This window comes from Calidris pugnax, unplaced genomic scaffold, assembly GCF_001431845.1.
Source record: "Calidris pugnax isolate Ruff unplaced genomic scaffold, ASM143184v1 scaffold150, whole genome shotgun sequence".
Lineage (NCBI taxonomy): Eukaryota > Metazoa > Chordata > Aves > Charadriiformes > Scolopacidae > Calidris > Calidris pugnax.
In genome coordinates this window covers 44,809-64,274 of record NW_015091300.1, presented here as the reverse complement: position 1 = coordinate 64,274, position 19,466 = coordinate 44,809, and the positions used below count along the sequence as shown (strand labels likewise).

Genomic DNA, 19,466 nt, shown 5'->3' with positions numbered 1-19,466 from the left:
CGGTCCGTTCAGGGCATCTTCATGCTGCTTTATGAAAGCAAAGTCACCAGTCCAAGAGGGCTTTAAATAGAAGGGACTAAACGATGGTAGCACCAGTGAACTCCCAGAGAGAGCCTCCTTCTTTTTTTTATTGTTTTAATTAGCGATTTTGAAATACGGTCCTTTTTTTAAAATTCTTCAGCGCCATAAAAACAAAAAGGGCCTGTTTTCTTCTTGCTTTTTTTCCTGTTTGAGGAGCAGATTTGATGCTTTCCTTGGCCACTGGCGGGGAGCCTGTTCTCCTGGCTGGCTGCAGGCCACCAGCGCTGGCACCAGCGGCCGACAGAGAGATGAAGAGATTTACACCCTCTGATTTGCGTATTAACGGGGGCAAAGCAGTGGGTGGGCTTGTCGGTGGATGATAAAAGCTTAGGGTAGTATTTCTTCTCCTGACGTAGGTGGATCGTGAGTGACATGGAGTTACTCTCCTAAAAATTCAGTATTTCATGTAGGTTTCTTAATAAATATTAGCAGTCTTGGTGCTTGCAACATCTCCTGTGCTTTCAGGCTCGATAGAAGGAAGGAATTCTACACTGTGAGGGTGGTGAGACACCTCTGAGGTTGCCCAGAGAGGTGGGAGATGCCCCATTCCTAGAAAAATTCAAGGTCAGGATGGACAGGACTTTGAGGAGCCTGGTCTGGTGGGAGGTGTCCTTGCCCAGGGCAGGGGGTTGGAACTAGGTGGTCACAGAATGATAATGGGGTTGGAAGGGACCTCTGGAGAACATCTACTCCAACCCCTTGACAAAGCAGGGCCACCCAGAGCAGGTCCCACAGGAACGTGTCCAGGTGGGGTTGGAATGTCTCCAGAGGAGACTCCACCACCTCTCTGGGCAGCCTCTTCCAGGGCTCTGCCACCCTCACAGGAGAGAAGTTCCTCCTTGTGTTGAGGTGGAACTTCTTATATTGAGGTTTTTGCCCATTTCCTCTTGTCCTGTCCCTGGGCACCTCTTGTCCTATCCCTGGTCTTTAAGGTCCCTTCCAACCCAAACTATTCTGTGATCCTATGATTTTTTCCCCCTTCTTAGGGAGACACCCTTAAGCTGTATGTTTTAAAAATAGTGATAGGGGAACTAGATGGACCCCGTTGCCTCACCAGCCATAGGGAGCTATAGGTGTGGAGCTCTGGAGATTCATGTTCTCCCTGTGGCTATAAGAAGGTCATAGTTTCAAGTCGTCGCCTTGAAGAATGACAGGTTTGGTTCTCATCAACTCTGAAACGCCAACGAACATGTCGAACGAAGAGATAAGCAATCTGGAGGGTTGTACTTGAATGATTTGCTCAAAATTGAAATTTTTTGTTGTTCTCCACGTATCCTGCATGTGTGGGACGTTCAGGCATTACATCTTTCTGCTCGTGCTTGAAATCAGGGCGAAAGATCTGCGGAGACTAAGTAGAAGTGACCACGGAGGCATTGAATCCTTGATGAAAATCCCCCTCCAGCATAAATATGTGGATGGAAAAAATAGATTGTTTCCATGAGTTACGCCGAGCGAAGCCAACAAGCGCGCCGTGGAAAAGGTGACAAGTAAATTAGGTTTTAAAATTCTTGCCTTTTTGATAATCTGAACTGACACGGGTAACACAGGTTAGGGAAAAGTCTTATTTTTTTTTTTTTCAGAATAATAAGTTCATTTATTTCCTGTGATAGGTAGGAGGCATCATCTTCCTTCAGCGAGCCCTTGGTGGTTGGAATTAGATTGCTGCCAAGAATTGGTGCTGTGATAGTAGTAATGGACTGTACCTGCTGGGAGAGAAAATTGCTGGGCTGGAGGAGACCCCGGTGTGTCCCTCTACTTGAAAATGGGGAATTTTGTTCCTACATGGTTATGGTTTCTGTCTCCTCCTCGGTGAGTTCAACAGCACTTCTGTGAAGGTGTCCATGTGAGGGTAGGGCTGATTGAGGAGGAGTTTCTTCTGAGAGCAATGTGCCCTTGTGGCCAAGAAGGCCAATGGCATCCTGGGGGGGCATCAGGAAGAGTGGAACCAGGGTGACCTGCTGGAGAGCAGCTCTGAGGAGAAAGACCTGGGAGTCCGGATGGACAACAGGATGCCCATGAGCCAGCAATGGGCCCTTGTGGCCAAGAAGGCCAGTGGTCTCATGTGGGACAATAAGAGAGCATGGACAGCAGGTGGAGAGAGGTCATCCTGCCCCTCTGCTCTGCCCTGGGGAGGCCCCAGCTGGAGCACTGGGTCCAGTTCTGGGCTCCCCAGTTCCAGAAGGAGAGGGAAGTGCTGGAGAGGGGACAGCAGAGGGCTACAAAGATGCTGAGGGGCCTGGACCATCTTTCTTAGGAGGAAAGGCTGAGGGACTTGGGTCTTTTGAGTCTGGAGAAGAGAAGGCTGAGGGGGGATCTGATCAAGGTCCATAAATACTTGAAGGGTGGGTGTCAGGAGGATGGGGCTGGTCTTTTCTGGTGGTGCCCAGTGACAGGACAAGAGGGAACAGGCAGAAACTTGACCATAAGATGTTCCATCTCAACATGAGGAGGAACTTCTTCACTTTGAGGGTGGCAGATCCCTGGCAGAGGCTGCCCAGAGAGGTGGTGGAGTCTCCTTCTCTGGAGACATTCCAACCCCACCTGGACACATTCCTGTGGGACCTGCTGTGGGCGCACCTGCTTTGGCAGGGGGTCGGAGGAGATGATCTCCAGAGGTCCCTTCCAACCCCATATCTGTGACCCTTCCTCTCCGTGTGCTTTAAGAGAAGACATGGTGGCTTTCCTGATTTAACAGTTAACTCTTGGGATTAAAACCTCCTCAAAAGGTGAGGATGCTCAAGGATCTGGGACACTTCCATGGCGAAATAGCATCAGGGTTGCAACTCACCATTAAGTGTTTGAGCCTAAACTCTCCCCTGAATCCTCTTTTTTATATCTATTTATACAGATATTGTTGCTTTTACAGTCGACTATAAAATCTGTGCCTTGTTTCTTTGACTTTGGCATAAGCTGACCCAGTAGAGAGACTCCCTCCGGAGCTGTGCTATTATTTGAGGTCAACTAAATTATCCTCCTCCCAGAAAGAGAGAGAGAAGTGCAGGGATTTGCCCCTTTTCCACCTTCCTGCTGGAGCTGGGAAGGGCTGGGCTGAGACTTCCCAGCAAGGAAGATGCATTTTTCCAGGGTGATAATGGAAAGTTAACTACCGGTGGCAGAAATAATTGTGTCTCCATTAAACGTGCAGGCTTAAAAAGCTTCCATGGTTTGGATCTCCTGAAAGGAAGCCAGACCCTTTGTTTGGAGGGATTTTGGGATGAATCTGGCTGAAAACATCTAAGCCTCTTCCATTCTCCTGGGATGAGTTGCTCCTTCATCCAAAAGTGATGCGACACCGGCGAAGAGGGCAGCAGAAAAGCTTGAGAAGTGGATATTACTATTATTTTTTAACGCTCATTCAATTAATATGAAACACAATGGGGGCTGTTTAAGCTCTGCCCTTGTATTTTTGTTTTTAGGATACCTGGTGGGGGTGGTCCTTAAGTTTTCTTCACTGGAGGTAGCTTTGCAACCCCTTTTTGGTGGAGCCCACAGGCTGGAATTGTTCTTTAAGCTCATTCCCTAACGAGGGTATTTTTTCCTTGCCGCTGAAAAACTGCAAACTCAGCAAAAACTTAACTTTCCCTTTCCCCTTGGCTACTCCCTGAGCTGTGTTTCTCTTTGGGGGGTCAGACTGATGTGGGGTTGGAAGGGACCATCTGGAGATGATCGTCGTTGAAAGGCGTTGATGCCTTTCACTATTTAGACCTGTATTTTAGAGCCTCAGTTCCCCATCTGGGAAATGGAAATGATATTATCTCTTGTTTACATAAGAATATAAATTAAAGGCGGTGAAGCACTCGGGTTTTTATCTAGACACACACTCCTACAGTAATTAATTGAAATAATTGTGTACATAACTCTCTAACTAGCCGTACTTTGGTTAATCTGGAGCTATTTGGACTCTCCTGCCACCATGGTCCGTTAAGTAATGACTTGGATCTCAGTAGACAATTGGAATGCCAAGCCCACGCCGATCCTTATCTCCTGCAGCTGGGGTTGGAGAGCAGAGTCATCCTTGTTGAAGCCTGACTTCTTAAATCAAACTTCTAGACCTTAAAACCCATGTTTGTTCTCCCTTGGGCTGATGGTGCTGGATGTTGGGCGGCAGAGACACCTCCATTTTGGTATCTCCACAGGGTTTCCATGGTGGGTGACTGTTGGGCTTCTACAGAACTAACACCTGAGACCCGAGAAAAGAGAATATGGCAAATTCGAGTTGTAGAAGTTTATTTCCAAGGATGGATAATTTCCAAGGATTTCCAGTTATTTTTTAATGTCTTATTTTTTGACGGAGAAGTTTAGGATGTGGTTGATTGCATGATGGCAGCCTTCCAGTATCCTACAAGGAAGCTGGAGAGGGACTTTTTACAAAGGCATGTGGTGACAGGATGAGAGGGAATGGCTTCAAACTGGGAGAGGGGAGAGTTAGAGAAGATCTCAAGAAGAACTTGTTTGGTGTGAGGGTGGTGAGAGCCTGGCCCAGGTTGGCCAGAGAAGCTGTGGCTGCCCCATCCCTGGAGGGGTTCAAGGCCAGGTTGGAGGGGGCTTGGAGCAACCTGGGCTGGTGGGAGGTGTCCCTGATCATGGCAGGGGGTTGGAACTGGATGATCTTTAAGATCCTTCCAACTCAACCCATTTTATGATTCTTTGATATCTAAGTGACCTGGGAAACTCTGGGTGAAGTTTGATGGGATGTAAATATTTCCTTCCAACTCAACCCATTCTATGATTCTTTGATATATATGACCTGGGATACTCTAGGTGAAGTTTGATGGGATGTAAATACACTCTGTGTAGTCAGAATATTGTGTGTGGTTTGTATTTAAAAAATAATTTAAGAAAAGGAGAGATCCTGCCTTGTTTGTAGCACTCATGAGCTCTTAATTGATTAATCCCATCTGAGGTGTGGTTTGTATTTAAAAAATAATTTAAGATAAAGAGAGATCGAGCTCTTAATTGATTAATCCCATCTGAATATCAATCCAATTTAACATGTAATCACCTAATGTTGGTAATCCCCATGGGTTCCCCACCAGGTGAAGGCAAGAGGGGATTCCTCTCTACTGGTCTGGAGGGAAGCCCCACTCCTGTATTTCCAGTATCAGACAGAAGTTTGAGGAGCAGTTGAATTTTTCCCCTGTTAGAAATAGCTAATAGTAAATAGACCTATAATTATTTAACGTGTCATCTTCTGGCCTCATCTGCTCTTGAAACACCAGGTTTCCATCCTTGGCTTCTTGGACGAGGAGGCACCTTCCTCTCCTTCACTTGGCACCGAGGTGCCCTCCGTGGCAATTCCATCTCTATAAACCTTAATTGCCCACATTTCATATATTAAAAAAAAAAATGCAAAGGCATAAAATCTCATATTAATATTCATTTTATTGGAATATTAAAATCCTTCTGGTTGGGCTGGCACTGGTACCTTATACTACCAATACTTTTTAAAATATTGCTAAATCCACATTGGTAACTTGTTTTATTCCCCAATTAGTTCCTTCTAAATCAAAAATCTGAGCACCCAGCTCCTGGAAGCTGTATTTTTTCCTCTCCCTTAAGATGGGGTTTGCAACAAGAAGGGGAAGAGGTTTTTTAGCTCCTGTTTTTTTGGGAAGGAACCCGAGCTTCACGTCTCTTCTTGGATGATTTGGTGGAACCTGTCGGTCTCATTCCGATGCTCCTGCTGAATATAGAGAGTAACTAAAGTATAGCACTTTTTTGGAAACCAGCCCGTGGACAAGAGAATTAGACAGCAGTTTCTAAAATATTTACATTTCCAAATTCACTCACCCGTGCCCGCTCCCTTTCCTATTTTCCCAAGGAAGCAGAAGGAAATCACTCTTTTTCATTACCTTGCTTTCTTGCCCTTCAGCTATTATGTGAATTGAATGTGGGGGAAAAAAAAAATAAAAAACTAAGAAAAAGGTCTTGTCTTGGTGTTAAGTAACCTTGCAGCCTTTAATTTGAAACAAACAAAGCATTTAAAGCTTTTCTTCTCCGGGGGATTGTACTGAGCGCTGCTAAATTGCTGAATATTTAATAGCTAAACGTGTTGCAGACCCTGAGGTCTGTCCCCCAAATGATAAGCTCTTTTTTTTTTGATTAAGTGAACTTTAATTGCTTAATAATTGGGTCTTCTGGAAGGAGAGATGGGCATCCTGATAGGCTACGTGGTAAATCGGTGTCGGGGACGGCTTCCAATTAAGTTTCCTAACGAGGTTTTTGGGTTTAATGCAGGGGAGGGGGTGTCTTGCACCCCCTTTTTAGCCATCGCCGTGGATCTGCAATGTTTAATTCCAGAGTCTCCTCTTGGAAAGTCACTTTCTCAGAATGTATTTGGTGGTCTGTTCCCTCAAGCTGGGTCCTGACAACCCAAACATCTGCGTGTAGCTTCCAAAAAACATATTTAAAATACATGGGCGTAAGCCAAGAGACCCATAAAGCCCCAGTGGTATTTTTAAAATCTCAAATATATTATGGTCTTGAGGACAAATGGATGAGTTTTGAAGGTAACCATGGGAAAAGGTGGGTAGTGTCTTTTCCTTGGGAGCACAACAAAAGGGTTTTTGGAACATCCCGATCTGTTATGTATAGATTTTATGACCTTTTTTTTTAAGCTTTCAAAGAAAAAGGGTTGGGAGATCCACAGGAAGAGAGATGGGGCAGGGGGATGTCGAGAGAAATAAGAAGTCGTGCCGTGAATCTACATTAGGATTAGGTCACAGAATCACAGGATGATATGGAAGGAACCTCTGGAGAACATCTAGTCCAACCCCCCTGCCAAAGCAGGGCCACCCAGAGCAGGTCCCGCAGGAACGTGTCCAGGTGGGGTTGGAATTTCTCCAGAGAAGGAGACTCCACCACCTCTCTGGGCAGCCTCTGCCAGGGCTCTGCCACCCTCCAAGTCAAGAAGTTCCTCCTCCTGTTGAGATGGAACTTCTTTTATTCAAGTTTGTGCCCATTTCCTCTTGTCCTGTCCCTGGGCACCACCAAGAAAGACCAGCCCCATCCTCCTGACACCCACCCTTCAAGTCTTTATTGATGTTGATCAGATCCCCCCTCAGTCTTCTCTTCTCCAGACTTAAAGACCCAAGAAGTCCCTCAGCCTTTCTTCATCAGAGAGATGCTCCAGGCCCCTCCTCATCTTTGTAGCCCTCTGCTGTCCCCTCTCCAGCAGTTCCCTGTCCTTCTGGAACTGGGGAGCCCAGAACTGGTCCCAGAGCTCCAGCTGGGTACTGTGCTCATGGTCAGTCTGCACTAGAACTAATACTTATCACTATTTTCCTTGCCTAAGGAGGAAGCTGTTGGGATTATTACATGGATTTTCGAGGAAGAAAAGCAAAGTCCCTTTATGGCAATTTGTTTTAGTCCTGGATTTTACAGTAAAATGTCAGATTTAGCTCTTTTTCCTCCTGGAAAAGTCTGTAGTTTTCAACAGCTTTCCATCACGGTTCGCACTGCGTTTATCTTCAATTAAATATATATATTTCTTTTTTTTTTTAATTGAAGTGTTGAAGGCTTCTCTTTTCTAGCCTGCACCAGCTTTGCTGGGGGTGAAAAAGCTGTTCCTTGGGCGTCTGTGCCAGTAGCTTGGCTGGAAAGTAGCATCCTCCCTGGGTGGAGGGTGTTGGGAAGGACCACCTTTTCTTCACTCCAGGGATGATGGATGAAGACAATAATTAGGAAACACCCCATCCCACACAACATCGGCTCTTTTCACGGGTGGAAATGCCTTTAGGAAGCCTTTGCTGGGCTGGTTTGTCTTGCTAAAGAGTTTCCCTGCTTCAACTCGTGGGTTGGGAGAGACCTCATCCTTGGAGATGCTCCAGGAGACGGGAGCAAGGTGTTGGAGGAGAAGAGAGACAAGAGATTGGGGGGCCAAAATCACACCAGAAAATAGGTGCTTGATCCAGGGAATGAATGTGGGGCTCCCACTCAAGTGTCTTGTCCAATACACGAGCATTCCCCAATACTCTGAATATTTGGGTGGCATTTTAGTGTCTGGAAAGTTGAGGGCTTTATTCTTGGCTTCCTCAGCTCATTAATAGCCCCTACTGAGAGGTCCTTCTTGAAAGCCTGGCTGATGTAATGTAGAAGGTGCTTGGTTCCTACATAATTTTGGTGGCTTTCAGTGTCTTCTTGTAAGTTTTTCACTCTGTCACCACTTGGTGAATGTTTGCACACCCTTCTGAGTGATGGTATTTACTGGTAAGGTGAACGTAGGGGCCGGTGGGGTTGTTTCTAGGGGACTGGCCAGGACTAGAGCCAGAGAAGGTCCCCAAAATACGTCTGTACCATCTCAAGGAGTTGCTTCAGCCTGTCTTCTTGATTTGTCCTTCTCATGCTTGCCTGGAAATAGGGCTGATTTTTTTCCTTTCCTCTTCTTTGATAAAGTCTGCAATCTGGACATCATCTTTCACTTGTACTTTGAATTTTGCAGACCATGTCCTGTCCTGACCAGGTGTTTCTCCTGTCTCTCAGGAAGGACGTGGTCCTTGTGTTTCGATTTATTAATTTATTTACTTATTTCCTCAGGATTGTTAACAAATTCCAAATCAGCATGGAAACAGTGTCCAAATTCAATTTTCAGCAACTCTATAATTGTTTTTTTTATTATTTGCTTGTTTTTGCAGGTCCACTGAGGTTTCTTTCCCAGACAGACTCTGTCACGGCCTTTGCCGGAGACACGATCCTGCTCAAGTGTGAAGTTGTTGGGGAGCCCATGCCCGTGGTCCACTGGCAACGAAACCAGGAGGACTTGTCCCCCAGCCCCGGTGACCCGCGGGTGGCCGTCCTGCCCTCCGGAGCTCTACAGATCAGCAGGGTTCAACACGGGGACAGCGGGATCTACAGGTGCCTGGCGAAAAATCCAGCCAGTTCGAGAACTGGGAACGATGCCGAAGTCAGAGTGTTGGCAGGTAAGATCTCTAGATCCTTCTACACCACCTTTCTGTCACGTCTGGTCACGTCCTTTGGTCCTCTGAAGAGCAGTCACTCCTCCTGGGGCAGCTAGGTTGATCTATCCCACTTCCTTTCCTGTTATTTCTACAAGCTTCCAAGTTCTTCTTCACGTGGAAGAACCTGGAGACCTTTAGAAGAAGTTGGATGGAAAGGTGAGGAGTTGACACCGTAGGAAGTTATTCATGCTGCCTAACTTCAAGTCCCAAATTTAGATCTGTAGGTAGGAAGCTGGTGTCTTCTACACAGTCAACGGGGAGTAGTCACTCCTCCTGGGGCAGCTAGGTTGATCTATCCCACTTCCTTTCCTGTTATTTCTACAAGCTTCCAAGTTCTTCTTCACGTGGAAGAACCTGGAGACCTTTAGAAGAAGTTGGATGCAAAGGTTGACACCGTAGGAAGTTATTCACGCTGCCTAACTTCAAGTCCCAAATTTAGATCTTTAGGAAGCTGGTCTCTTCTACACAGTCAACTGAGAGAGAGAAGTACTTCCCATCTTGGAGCACCTCTGGAAGAGCTCCTCTCGCTCCCTTGATTGGAAAAGCGATCTGGTGGGACTAGCTGCTGAATGTGACCTACTCAAAGTTAGGTTGCTTGGATACTTCCATGCCTGGTGTCATCTGCCCAGAGCTCAGTTTGGGATCTGACACAGTTCAGCTGTGACAGGGAATGTTCCTAAATTCAGTGCCAAGTGAGCATCTTGCTCTTCCTCCTCATCCACTCATCGGTTAAATTGATGGTTTCCTACTTCAGTTACGGTACCAGAAGAATGGTTTGAAAAAGGTGTTGCTGAAAATTCTCCTTCCCTTCTAGTTCTACACGCTGACATTTAACCACTCATTAAATGGGACCGAGATATTGTCGTCTTAGAAAATTTTTAGATGTGGATTTTCTAGACAAATGTTGTTTTTGCGTGATTTCTCCCCGAGAGGTGACTGAGCAGGACTCTCAGACTTCTGAGATGGTCTAAATGCTACAGAAATGAGGAAATCTGGGATCAGTCCTGGGGAAGTGTCCGTGTTCCAACTTGATGAGTTCATCCTCACTTCTAGGAGTGCTTTATCATAGCTCTGGGTTTTATTGCAGTGGAATTTGGGGGATTACAGTTCCTTCTACGTTTGTGATTTGATGCCAGAAGAGACAAACTAAACCCCCACAACCTCTAAAGCCAGGATTATGAACCGAAGCCGTGTCCTCGCTACCTGTAGGAGTAGGTATTGATCCTTTATGGAGCTGCAAAGCAAAATAACAGCCAAAAAACCCATCAACAGAGGAAGACCACATCACCTATGGGTTTTTCCCTACCTTTTTGGGGACTGGAGTTTGTGCCCCACCTCTGTAGCATGGACCTGTTCCCCGGGTGTTGGTTTATCTAATGGGTTGCCCAAGGTTGGTTGCTCCTGGGGGCTTCCAGGATCATCGTGATCCTTAGAGCCCTGTGCTGTCCTTAGGCATTGTGTGGTGCTACGATATTGCATTTATAGAATCATAGAATTGTTTGGGTTGGAAGGGACCTTCAAGACCATCTCCTTCCAACCCCCTGCCCTGGGCAGGGACACCTCCCACCACACCAGGTTGCTCCAAGCCCCCTCCAACCTGGCCTTGAACCCCTCCAGGGATGGGGCAGCCACAGCTTCTCTGGGCAACCTGGGCCAGGGTCTCTTATTAATGACAATGAGAGCCATGGGGGGGAAAAATCACATATTTTTTTAGATGTCTTGATTAAAATCAAGAAAATCCCAAAAGTTTGTATTTTAGGCAGAGCTGGGAGATTTCTCTCAGCTCCTCAGAGCGTTGTTAATTTGCCATTTGTCTACATTTCTGATGGTTTGAGGCCGGATTGATGTTTTTTTCCTTTTTCCCAAGTTTTGGTCGTTAACATCCTGGCTAAATGGCCTCTCTCGGGCTGTCTCTAGGAGAGAGGGGAATGAATTTCTCTTTTCCCTACCACGTTCCAATTTTTCTACCAGGGAAAACACTGGAGCAAATAATGAGGAAAATAGATAACAAGGAACGAGCGGAGTCCGTCCGACTTTGGCTTAGGGCAAGGCAGCACAAGGTCTCATTTCTGAATAATGCGAGCAGACAGCAGCTCTTATAAGAACTGAGTGGTGCTCCTGAAACAGAAATTCAGATCTTATTGAGCCTCTTGGGAGGTTTTGTTCTCCTGTGCACGCTTTGATGGTTTGGAGCTATCTGATACTCGCCTGCTAATTCTGCCTCTCCTGTTTTCAGCTCGTTGGTAGAAATGTGTTTTCAGTTGCTGCTCTCCTCTTCCGTAATTAGTGAAGGCAGAAAACTCTCGTTGGCCTTTTTCCCCTGGTTAGGGAGGAGAAAAAAAAAAAAAACCCAAGAAAAAGTCTTAAATCCTATTCAAAGGAATAAGCAACAAAATAAAAGAATAAAAAAAAAGCGCAGGTAGTATGTCATAATTCTCGATTTTTCAAGTGCTGCTGTTTTTACAGTGATTTGTTTGAACACGCAGCTTATCTGGGAGGATTTGTGGCCAAACTGACCACCATCCCCAGCAAATAATGTCTGATCTTCTCTACGGCTTCCAAAGAGAAAGCAAGAACGAGGGATAAACATCTTTTGTCATTTAGGTTTGTTTAGTCCAAGCGCCTGCGGCTTAAATATTTGATTTGACGTTACGGCGGGTCTGGAGATATCTGTATCTCCTCCTGATAGGCATAAAAATTCAGCATCCAACAGGAAAAATAAAGGTTAGAAAAAGAAAGTATTTGGATGAAGGAATTGCTGGTTTCCTGGATAAAAAAATGTAGAATTCACCCTTTCAGACCCAAGGCTGTAGATGAACTTGCCGTGGAAATGAAGGAATAGTTGAGCCTTCAACCCCAACAACCAAAGAGTTGGTTTGTAGGTGCTTAATGTGTCTAAAAGGTGGGCATGAAGTTTTAGCTTTTGAATAAGTAGAAGATGCTCCACCAGTTTCCTGTCCTTCTGGAACTGGGGAGCCCAGAACTGGTCCCAGTCCTCCAGCTGGGGCTTCCCCAGGGCAGAGCAGAGGGGCAGGATGACCTCCCTCCACCTCACACTCTTCCTGATGCCCCCCAAGATGCCATCATGCTCTGTTACTTAGCAATAGTGTAATTACTCTGATTAATTATTATTATTTTATTTAATTATGGGTGATATTTGGATGGATTGGGGGGAAAAAAGATATTTTCTTGTTTGGTAAATAGAATTTGTGAAGGTGTTATTTATTAAAGTCAAATTTGAAGACAAGGCCCAGCAGCATGAGGGCGTGTAGACGTGCCATCATCTGCCCATGAGTATCCTCAGAAGGTAAATTCCTCATTACACAAGGGGTTTATCCCAACCAACTACCGTTGCTGAGGTCACTTGATAAGCCAGCTCTAGTCTGACCTTTTTTAACAAAAAAAAAATGTTAAATTTAAAATGCTTATTAGTAATCCTGCGGAATGAGCCGTGTGTTGCCTCTCTCCCCTCGATAAATCTGATTAGTGCTGAAGTAATCTCTTGCATAATAATAGAAATGTCAGTTTTCCTACGTTAGAGCAGCTTCTCTGGTTGGGAATCAAGATGGATGATGGATGGACGGACATACAGTGTGTCCTCCTAGCATGAGGCTGGTCTCAAAATCAATGCAATCACTAGAGAAATTAATTAATATCTACTGAAGAAGAGCTGTGTGCTCTGCACGCCCTGGCTGGTGGCCACGTTAGGGTTTGCCTTTATTAAATATGCAGAAGACTTTCGGGGATTGGTTTTAGTACTTGGATTTGGAGCGTAGATTGAGTTGAGAACAAGGACCTTAAGAACATGATGAGGGTGGTGAGAGCCTGGCCCAGGTTGCCCAGAGAAGCTGTGGCTGCCCCATCCCTGGAGGGGTTCAAGGCCAGGTTGGAGGGGGCTTGGAGCAACCTGGTCTGGTGGGAGGTGTCCCAGGATGGAACTGGATGGTCTTTGAAGTCCCTTCCAACCCATTTGCAAATTTGGGGTTGGAGAGAAGAACAGGGTGTAGTTCACATGAAGTTTATCACCAATTCTACTCTCAAAATGCAGTTGATGCAGAATTTCAAACCAAAAGGGACTTTGTGGTGTTGGAACAAGCTTTGCGTTCCCGCTTTGAGATGTTTTATGCTAAATAGTGGAAATAGAGCTTTAATATGGAGTATTGTATCATCATCATCATCAATTACCAGTGAACCAAGAACTATTATAGATCCTAAACATCAGAGATGATGCACGCAACTGGAGGTTGCATCCAGGTTTGGTATTTTATAAACTTGTAGTTTTTGCTTTGGTTTTTTTGGGGGGACTCTTGTTCATTTGTTCAGTTGATTTGATTTTCTTTAATTCCATGAAAGACGTCGCTTTCCTCTCCTGCCTTCAACCCACTTTGTGAGGAAAAAAGCCAACCCCAACTGTCTCCTCACTACTATGGTTCATGAAGTTGTCTCTTAAAGCAGAAGACAATTCCCTTGCGTGGGACTCAAGGCAGCAGCGAGAGAATTTAAGGGAAATTAATCAAATGGAATTGCAAATACATTTTATATATACAGAAAATAATATAACACTAAAAGAAAAGGGAATACGTAATTGAAACCCCCCCCTCCCCAGCAGTTTGATTAGAAAGAAATGAGAAAGAAGATGTAAAAATTGGAGCAAGGGATCCGATAATAGTCATTATGAATTAAAAACCAGGAATCAGAGACATGGAAGATGTCAAGAATTTGTAAAGTTCAGGGTACAGTTTTTTTCAGAAATAATATTTATTATGAACGGGTGAAAGTGGTAGAACTTGTTTCAGTAATTACAAGGCAGAAGAGTTAAAAATAAGCCCAACTAATGTTTGAAGATCTACGTGCTTGTATGTATAATGTGGTATTTTTATATATATATAAAAAAAAAAATAAACAATTTAGTACAATCTTGACAGGAGTGGCTTAAAAAGCTTGTCCAAACCCAGATGTTTTCAGGTCATTATATCCAAATAAAAACGGAGCTGAGAAATTCTCAGGACCATTAACTCCTGCCTATAAATTTTGAATACTGAAGCTTCCAGCGGTGTGGAACGAACCACCCAACCCTTGAGGGTCTTCAAGACACAGAAGGCGTCTTCAAGACACAGAAGGCATCTTCAAGACACCAAAGAATAGGATGGGACCATACAATTAAACCAATTAATACCCGTGTATGAAAACAGAGGATGCCAACATAATTTTGACGATGATTGGTATCGTTATAGTAGATTTTGGGGAGGATTTCTTGCCTTGCTGCTTTCTCTCAATTTTCAGGGGAGGGGATAATGTAGCTGTGGAGCAATTCCTCGTTCTATTTCAATTTTGCCTCTGAAACTTTAATGCTTAGAGAAAAAGCATCCTCGTTTTTGCCTTGTAAATCCAAACCAGCAGTGTCCCTCCTCTCCCCCCGCAGTAATAAATCTTATCTCAAAGAACAAGGTAAAGGGTTGTAAATATTTTTGTCTTCATTATGGATGAGGAAACGGAGCATCTCGCAAGAAATCATCGTTAAAGCTGGAAGGAGGACCCCTGATGTATAGTCTCACGTTCCAGCAGCGACTTGGCACAGTTTTCCTTGCACTTTCCTTAATGTCTTTTGAAGTTAGTACAGGAAGAAGAATGATCCTCACGTCCCCGACGTGTATCGGTGCCGACGTTCCGATCGTTGCGTGTCCTTATTATTTAGATGCTCCTGGTCCCGTCGTGGCCCAGAGCTCTGGGCTCCAGGTTTTGGGGAGGAGGAGGAGGATGGAAGGGCTGAAGCAGAAAAATGCTAGGACAAAAAAAAAAAAAAGCAAAATCCCAAAGTTGTAACTACAACCAGGTTATATATTTTAATGAATTCTGTATTTTGAGAGATGGGTATCGTTTTAATGACGGACTTAACGCCGTCACGCACAACCCTGGCTTTCTCGTTGGGATTAAGCCAAGTTTTTCTCCTCGAGAGCCCAAGAGCTGGGTCTGTAGGGCTGAATCCCAGCAAACTTCATTTTTTTGGGAAGATGGAAATGAATGGCATCATCTTGAGTTCCGCTTGGTGGGAGAATAAACGCATCCCCAGCTCTTATCGATGCCCATCGACCCAAATCTGAGGGCTTGTTGCCAAAACGATCGGGGATTGATTATAAAATTTGCTGGTAAAATGTGCCAGAAGCTCTGCCTTGAACATAAGAATGAGAAAAACCTAATTTGGGACCTTTCCCTGCTGCAGAATAGATAGATGTCCTTAGTTAAATCACAAAATATCTCAATTACTCCTTGAGTATCTCTAAAAAGGAGATGAAAAGACTCATCCTAATAAGGCTTTGTGAAAGTATGTATTTTTTTGCAAATAGTAAAGAATTCTCAGATATCAGCGTAATGGGGAGCATCGAAATCATCTACTCGTTTGCAAATCCTATTTGTGGTTTTTGCATTTCAACTACGTGTCATTGACTTAACGAGGAAGGGAAAAGACGTGTGTAGCCGGACGTCGTTACTGCGCTCGAGAAAAATGCTAAATACAAAAGGAGAGGTTTTGCTTTGTTTGGGGAAAATAACTTCTTCCAGCTCACTGCTTTATAATTGGATTCGAGAACGAATCTGTTCATTCTTGGACGTTATTATGTAAAATAGAATCGACAAAAGCCGACAACGCGATGGGTTCAGGACAACAGGGAACGGGCACAAAGTTGAACATCAGAAGTTCCACCTCAAGATGAGGAGGAACTTCTTTGCTGTGAGGGTGGCAGAGCCCTGGAAGAGGCTGCCCAGGGAGGTGGTGGAGTCTCCTTCTCTGGAGACATTCCAACCCCACCTGGACACCTTCCTGTGGGACCTGCTCTGGGTGGACCTGCTTTGGCAGGGGGTTGGACTAGATGATCTCCAGAGGTCCCTTCCAACCCCACATCATCCTGTGATTCCGTGGGAAGTCAACATAGCACCATAGGATGCAGATGGTGAGGGGGTCAATAGTATGAAGGTGGGAACATCTCGCTCCACATGGACCCACTTGAGGAGTTTCCTTGAAAAGCTAAACCTGGAGAAGACCAAGAGATGTCCCATCACCTCCCCGCGGATGTGACCTGTGAGTTTAAGCCCCAAAGACCACGTTGCTGTGTAAGAGATGAAATCACAGCTGAAATGAAGTCGGTGACTCCAACGGAGCTGGGGCTTCATGCAAAGAATGTCTCATCTGCTGAAGCTGGCCCATAGTTGGTTGATTATGTGGACTCCATTATGGTGTACAAGTACCTTGTCGGGGAGAACACACCAAGTGCTCTTTAATCAAGTGGAGAAGGGCTTAACGAGACCTTGGATCTCTTCATAATCACGGGGTGTCTTCTTGAAGGACGCACTTCATGGAGACAGGCTTTTGAGCTCCGGGTGGGTGTGATTCTGGGTCCTGGCTTAGACAAGAAACAAGATTTAACGGCCTTTTGGTCTTAAAATCAGCTCATTCATTTTTCCTTCCTAATGTAAAACATCTAATTTGCTGGACTGATCTCTTTTTATTTCTCAGCTGGAAATAACTGGTTGCACTGGTGCAACAGCAAGGAGTTTTATCAGATAAATTTGAGCCCAAAACCAGATATTTCTGTGCGTTAGGATTTTTGCAACTTCGTCTACGATTCAGCTCCGAAATGCCATTTATTTTGGATGTATTTGAAGAACCCTTTCAGCCAAATGTATTCTCCTAAAGCCTTCGCTTTCAATTATCAATCATCTCCCTTTTCGAACTCGAAATTTAATCTTCATGGATGTCATTCCCCTTATATTTTTATTGCTCTGCTTTTTACTGCTTCTGCCAGCTTCTATCCTAACCAGGATCGTTATTTTAATCGGAGACGACCTCTTTGTGATTCCAGAACTGAGTGCTTTTGAAGGGAAAGGAGACTCTCCCATATTAAAATCTGGATATTATTTTTAGTTTGTGATTTGCTTTCTGGTTTTGCACAGCTGTTTTCATCCTCCAACAACTCACCCCTTTTCTACTATGGAATTTGGATGTTTGTGTTGGGAAACGAGGCGTCGTGTTTAATGGCCGCGCTCCAGCACGTTTGGGTTCAACATCTGGGAGAAGAAAATGAAGTCATTTTCAAGAGAAGGAATAGTTAAAAAACAAGCCCAACTGGTTTTCTGGGCTCTGTTTGCTGGCATTTCAGATGCAAGAGGTGGGATTTGGGTGTAGGTCGTCACCTGAAGGTCAGGTGGTGATGCCCTCATGGCAGTCAGCGGCGGAGATTTAGCCCATCCTGAAGCAGGACACCTTCAGTCAGGCAAAGGAGTGCTCATCTTTCTACTTATTCCTTCCCAATTTCGATTTTTCAAGTTATTTTGTTCTTTGCTGTCTGTGCTTTCCAGACTTGAAGCTTTCCTTGTCTTCTCTCACCTGCCATATTTATGAACTCACCTCTTGTGACTCCAAAATACCGTCGTTAATCCAGCTCTTCACCTCATTGTGTATCTCTCTCTCTCTCCTCGCCTTCTCCTCTTTTTCCTCTGGCTTTCCAAGACCTGACTTTAATACCAGGCTATAAACAGCCCTTTCTCACTTTTTCCCCAAAAGCTGGTATTTTTTCAACCCTCAAATTGCTCCCTTGGGTTCGATCTGTAAGCGGCTCCGCGATTGCCATTTGATACACTTTTTATATTTCTCTGCTGTGATTTTTTTCTCTTTTAGCCATCAGTAAGAATCTGTGAAAGCTGCGCTCTCCGGGGTCCCTTATTGATCAGTCCTTTTCTATTTCCCCATCCCCACCAAAAAAGGATGTTTTGTTTTGTTTTGTTGGTTGAAATGGATGATGACTGGCTCCTTTTTGCTCTCGTAGATCCAGGTTTGCACAGGCAGCAGTTTTTCCTCCAACGCCCGTCCAACGTGGTGGCCATGGAAGGGAAGGACGCCGTTCTGGAGTGCTGCGTTTCGGGGTACCCACCTCCCACCTTCACGTGGCTGCGAGGAGATGAAGTCCTCCCCCTCAGGTAGCTCAGACCTTCGTGGGTGGCATGGCCAACGCTATATTTCCTTAGGAAAAATACCTCTAAACCACCAAATAATGCTTTAAATTCAGGGGGGGGATTTGGAGGCCATGAGATTTTCCGCCTCGTGATGGTCATCTATGTAAGGTTCTTCTAGGACTTTCTAGAAAGAGGCAGAATAAGAGAAGAGGGAAAAAATTATATATATATAATATCTTTTAGAAAGAGGCAGAATAAGAGAAGAGGGGAAAAAATGATATATATCTATAATATAATAATTAATAGAAATGTTTATTAATAGGAATATAAATATTTCACTCCAACAATTGTCTCTGCATGCAATTTTGGGGAAGGAAGAAGAGAAAATAGAGATGGGGAGCAGCTCTCGCTGCGGTTTTTAGCCAGGAAAGGTTTAAGATGGAGATTGGGAACAATTTCTTCATGGAAAAGGTTGTCAAGCCTTGGAAGAGGCTGCCCAGGGAAGTGGTGGAGTCACCATCTCTGGAGGGATTTAAAAGTTGGGCAGATGTGGTGCTGAGGGATATGGGTTAGTGGTGGGTTGATGGTTGGACTTGATGATCTGAAAGGTCTCTTCCAACCTGGACAATCCTATGATTCTATAATAATGTTTCTCTTCTCTTCTCTGCTGCAATAACTCATCCAGGTCCAGAAAATATTCCTTACTGGCCGGCAGCAACTTGTTGATATCCAACGTGACCGACGACGATTCGGGGACGTACACCTGCGTGGTCACCTACAAAAATGAGAACAGCAGTGGCTCGGCGGAGCTCTCGGTGATGGGTGAGTACAAGAATCACTCACTTTGCTGCTTTTCCCCTTCCTGAAGTCGTATTTTTGGCGTTACAACGGGGGCACCCCGTTGTAACGCCAAAAATACGACTTCAGGAAGGGGAAAAGCAGATGTCCCCGTTGTAACGCCCAAAATATGACCTCAGGAAGGGGAAAAGGGGGTGTCCCCGTTGTGCCCCGTGAGGGCAAGAGGTTGAAAATCTGTTTTGTAGCTACTTTTGGATGTATTTATTTTTTTTTTTAATTCATGAGAAGTCGATATGGTAAGAGAAGAAAAGAAAAATCAATGTATTTAGCACCCTCTCGCCCAATTATCAAAAAATCCAAGTAAATTTATGGAAGTCCTCGCTCAGCAGCGACGCTCGGAGGGTTCCCCCTCTTAAATCCTGCTTTTCCCCCTCTTAAATCCTGCTTTCCCCCCCAATTCCTTCCCGATGGCAAACATTAATGGAATCCAAAATACGTATAAATTCAGTAGTTGCCTTTTTTTTCCCTTTTTTTACTTTATTTTTAAGAAGAACAGCGGAGAACGTTAGCGTTATTCAGAGAGATCTAAAGAAGGACGTGGTTAATACTCAGTCAAATATTAATATATTTCCCTGTGTTGTTCATTTTACATTCTGGCTTTAAAGCTCCTGCGTTAAAAAATAC

General features: G+C 44.7%; 1 protein-coding gene across 1 annotated transcript in view; it reads left to right on the top strand.

Moving 5' to 3' along the window:
- Window positions 1–18,806, top strand: part of LOC106899111 (netrin receptor DCC-like) — a gene marked incomplete at its 3' end in the record, with an annotated part of 67,935 nt that extends 49,129 nt beyond the window's left edge. Inside the window, exons 2-4 of the mRNA XM_014960787.1 lie at window positions 8,715–8,999; window positions 17,858–18,008; window positions 18,670–18,806. Coding sequence (XP_014816273.1) covers window positions 8,715–8,999; window positions 17,858–18,008; window positions 18,670–18,806 — 573 coding nt within the window. The remainder of the gene's footprint in view (window positions 1–8,714; window positions 9,000–17,857; window positions 18,009–18,669) is intronic.
- Window positions 18,807–19,466: the final 660 nt, after the last annotated feature.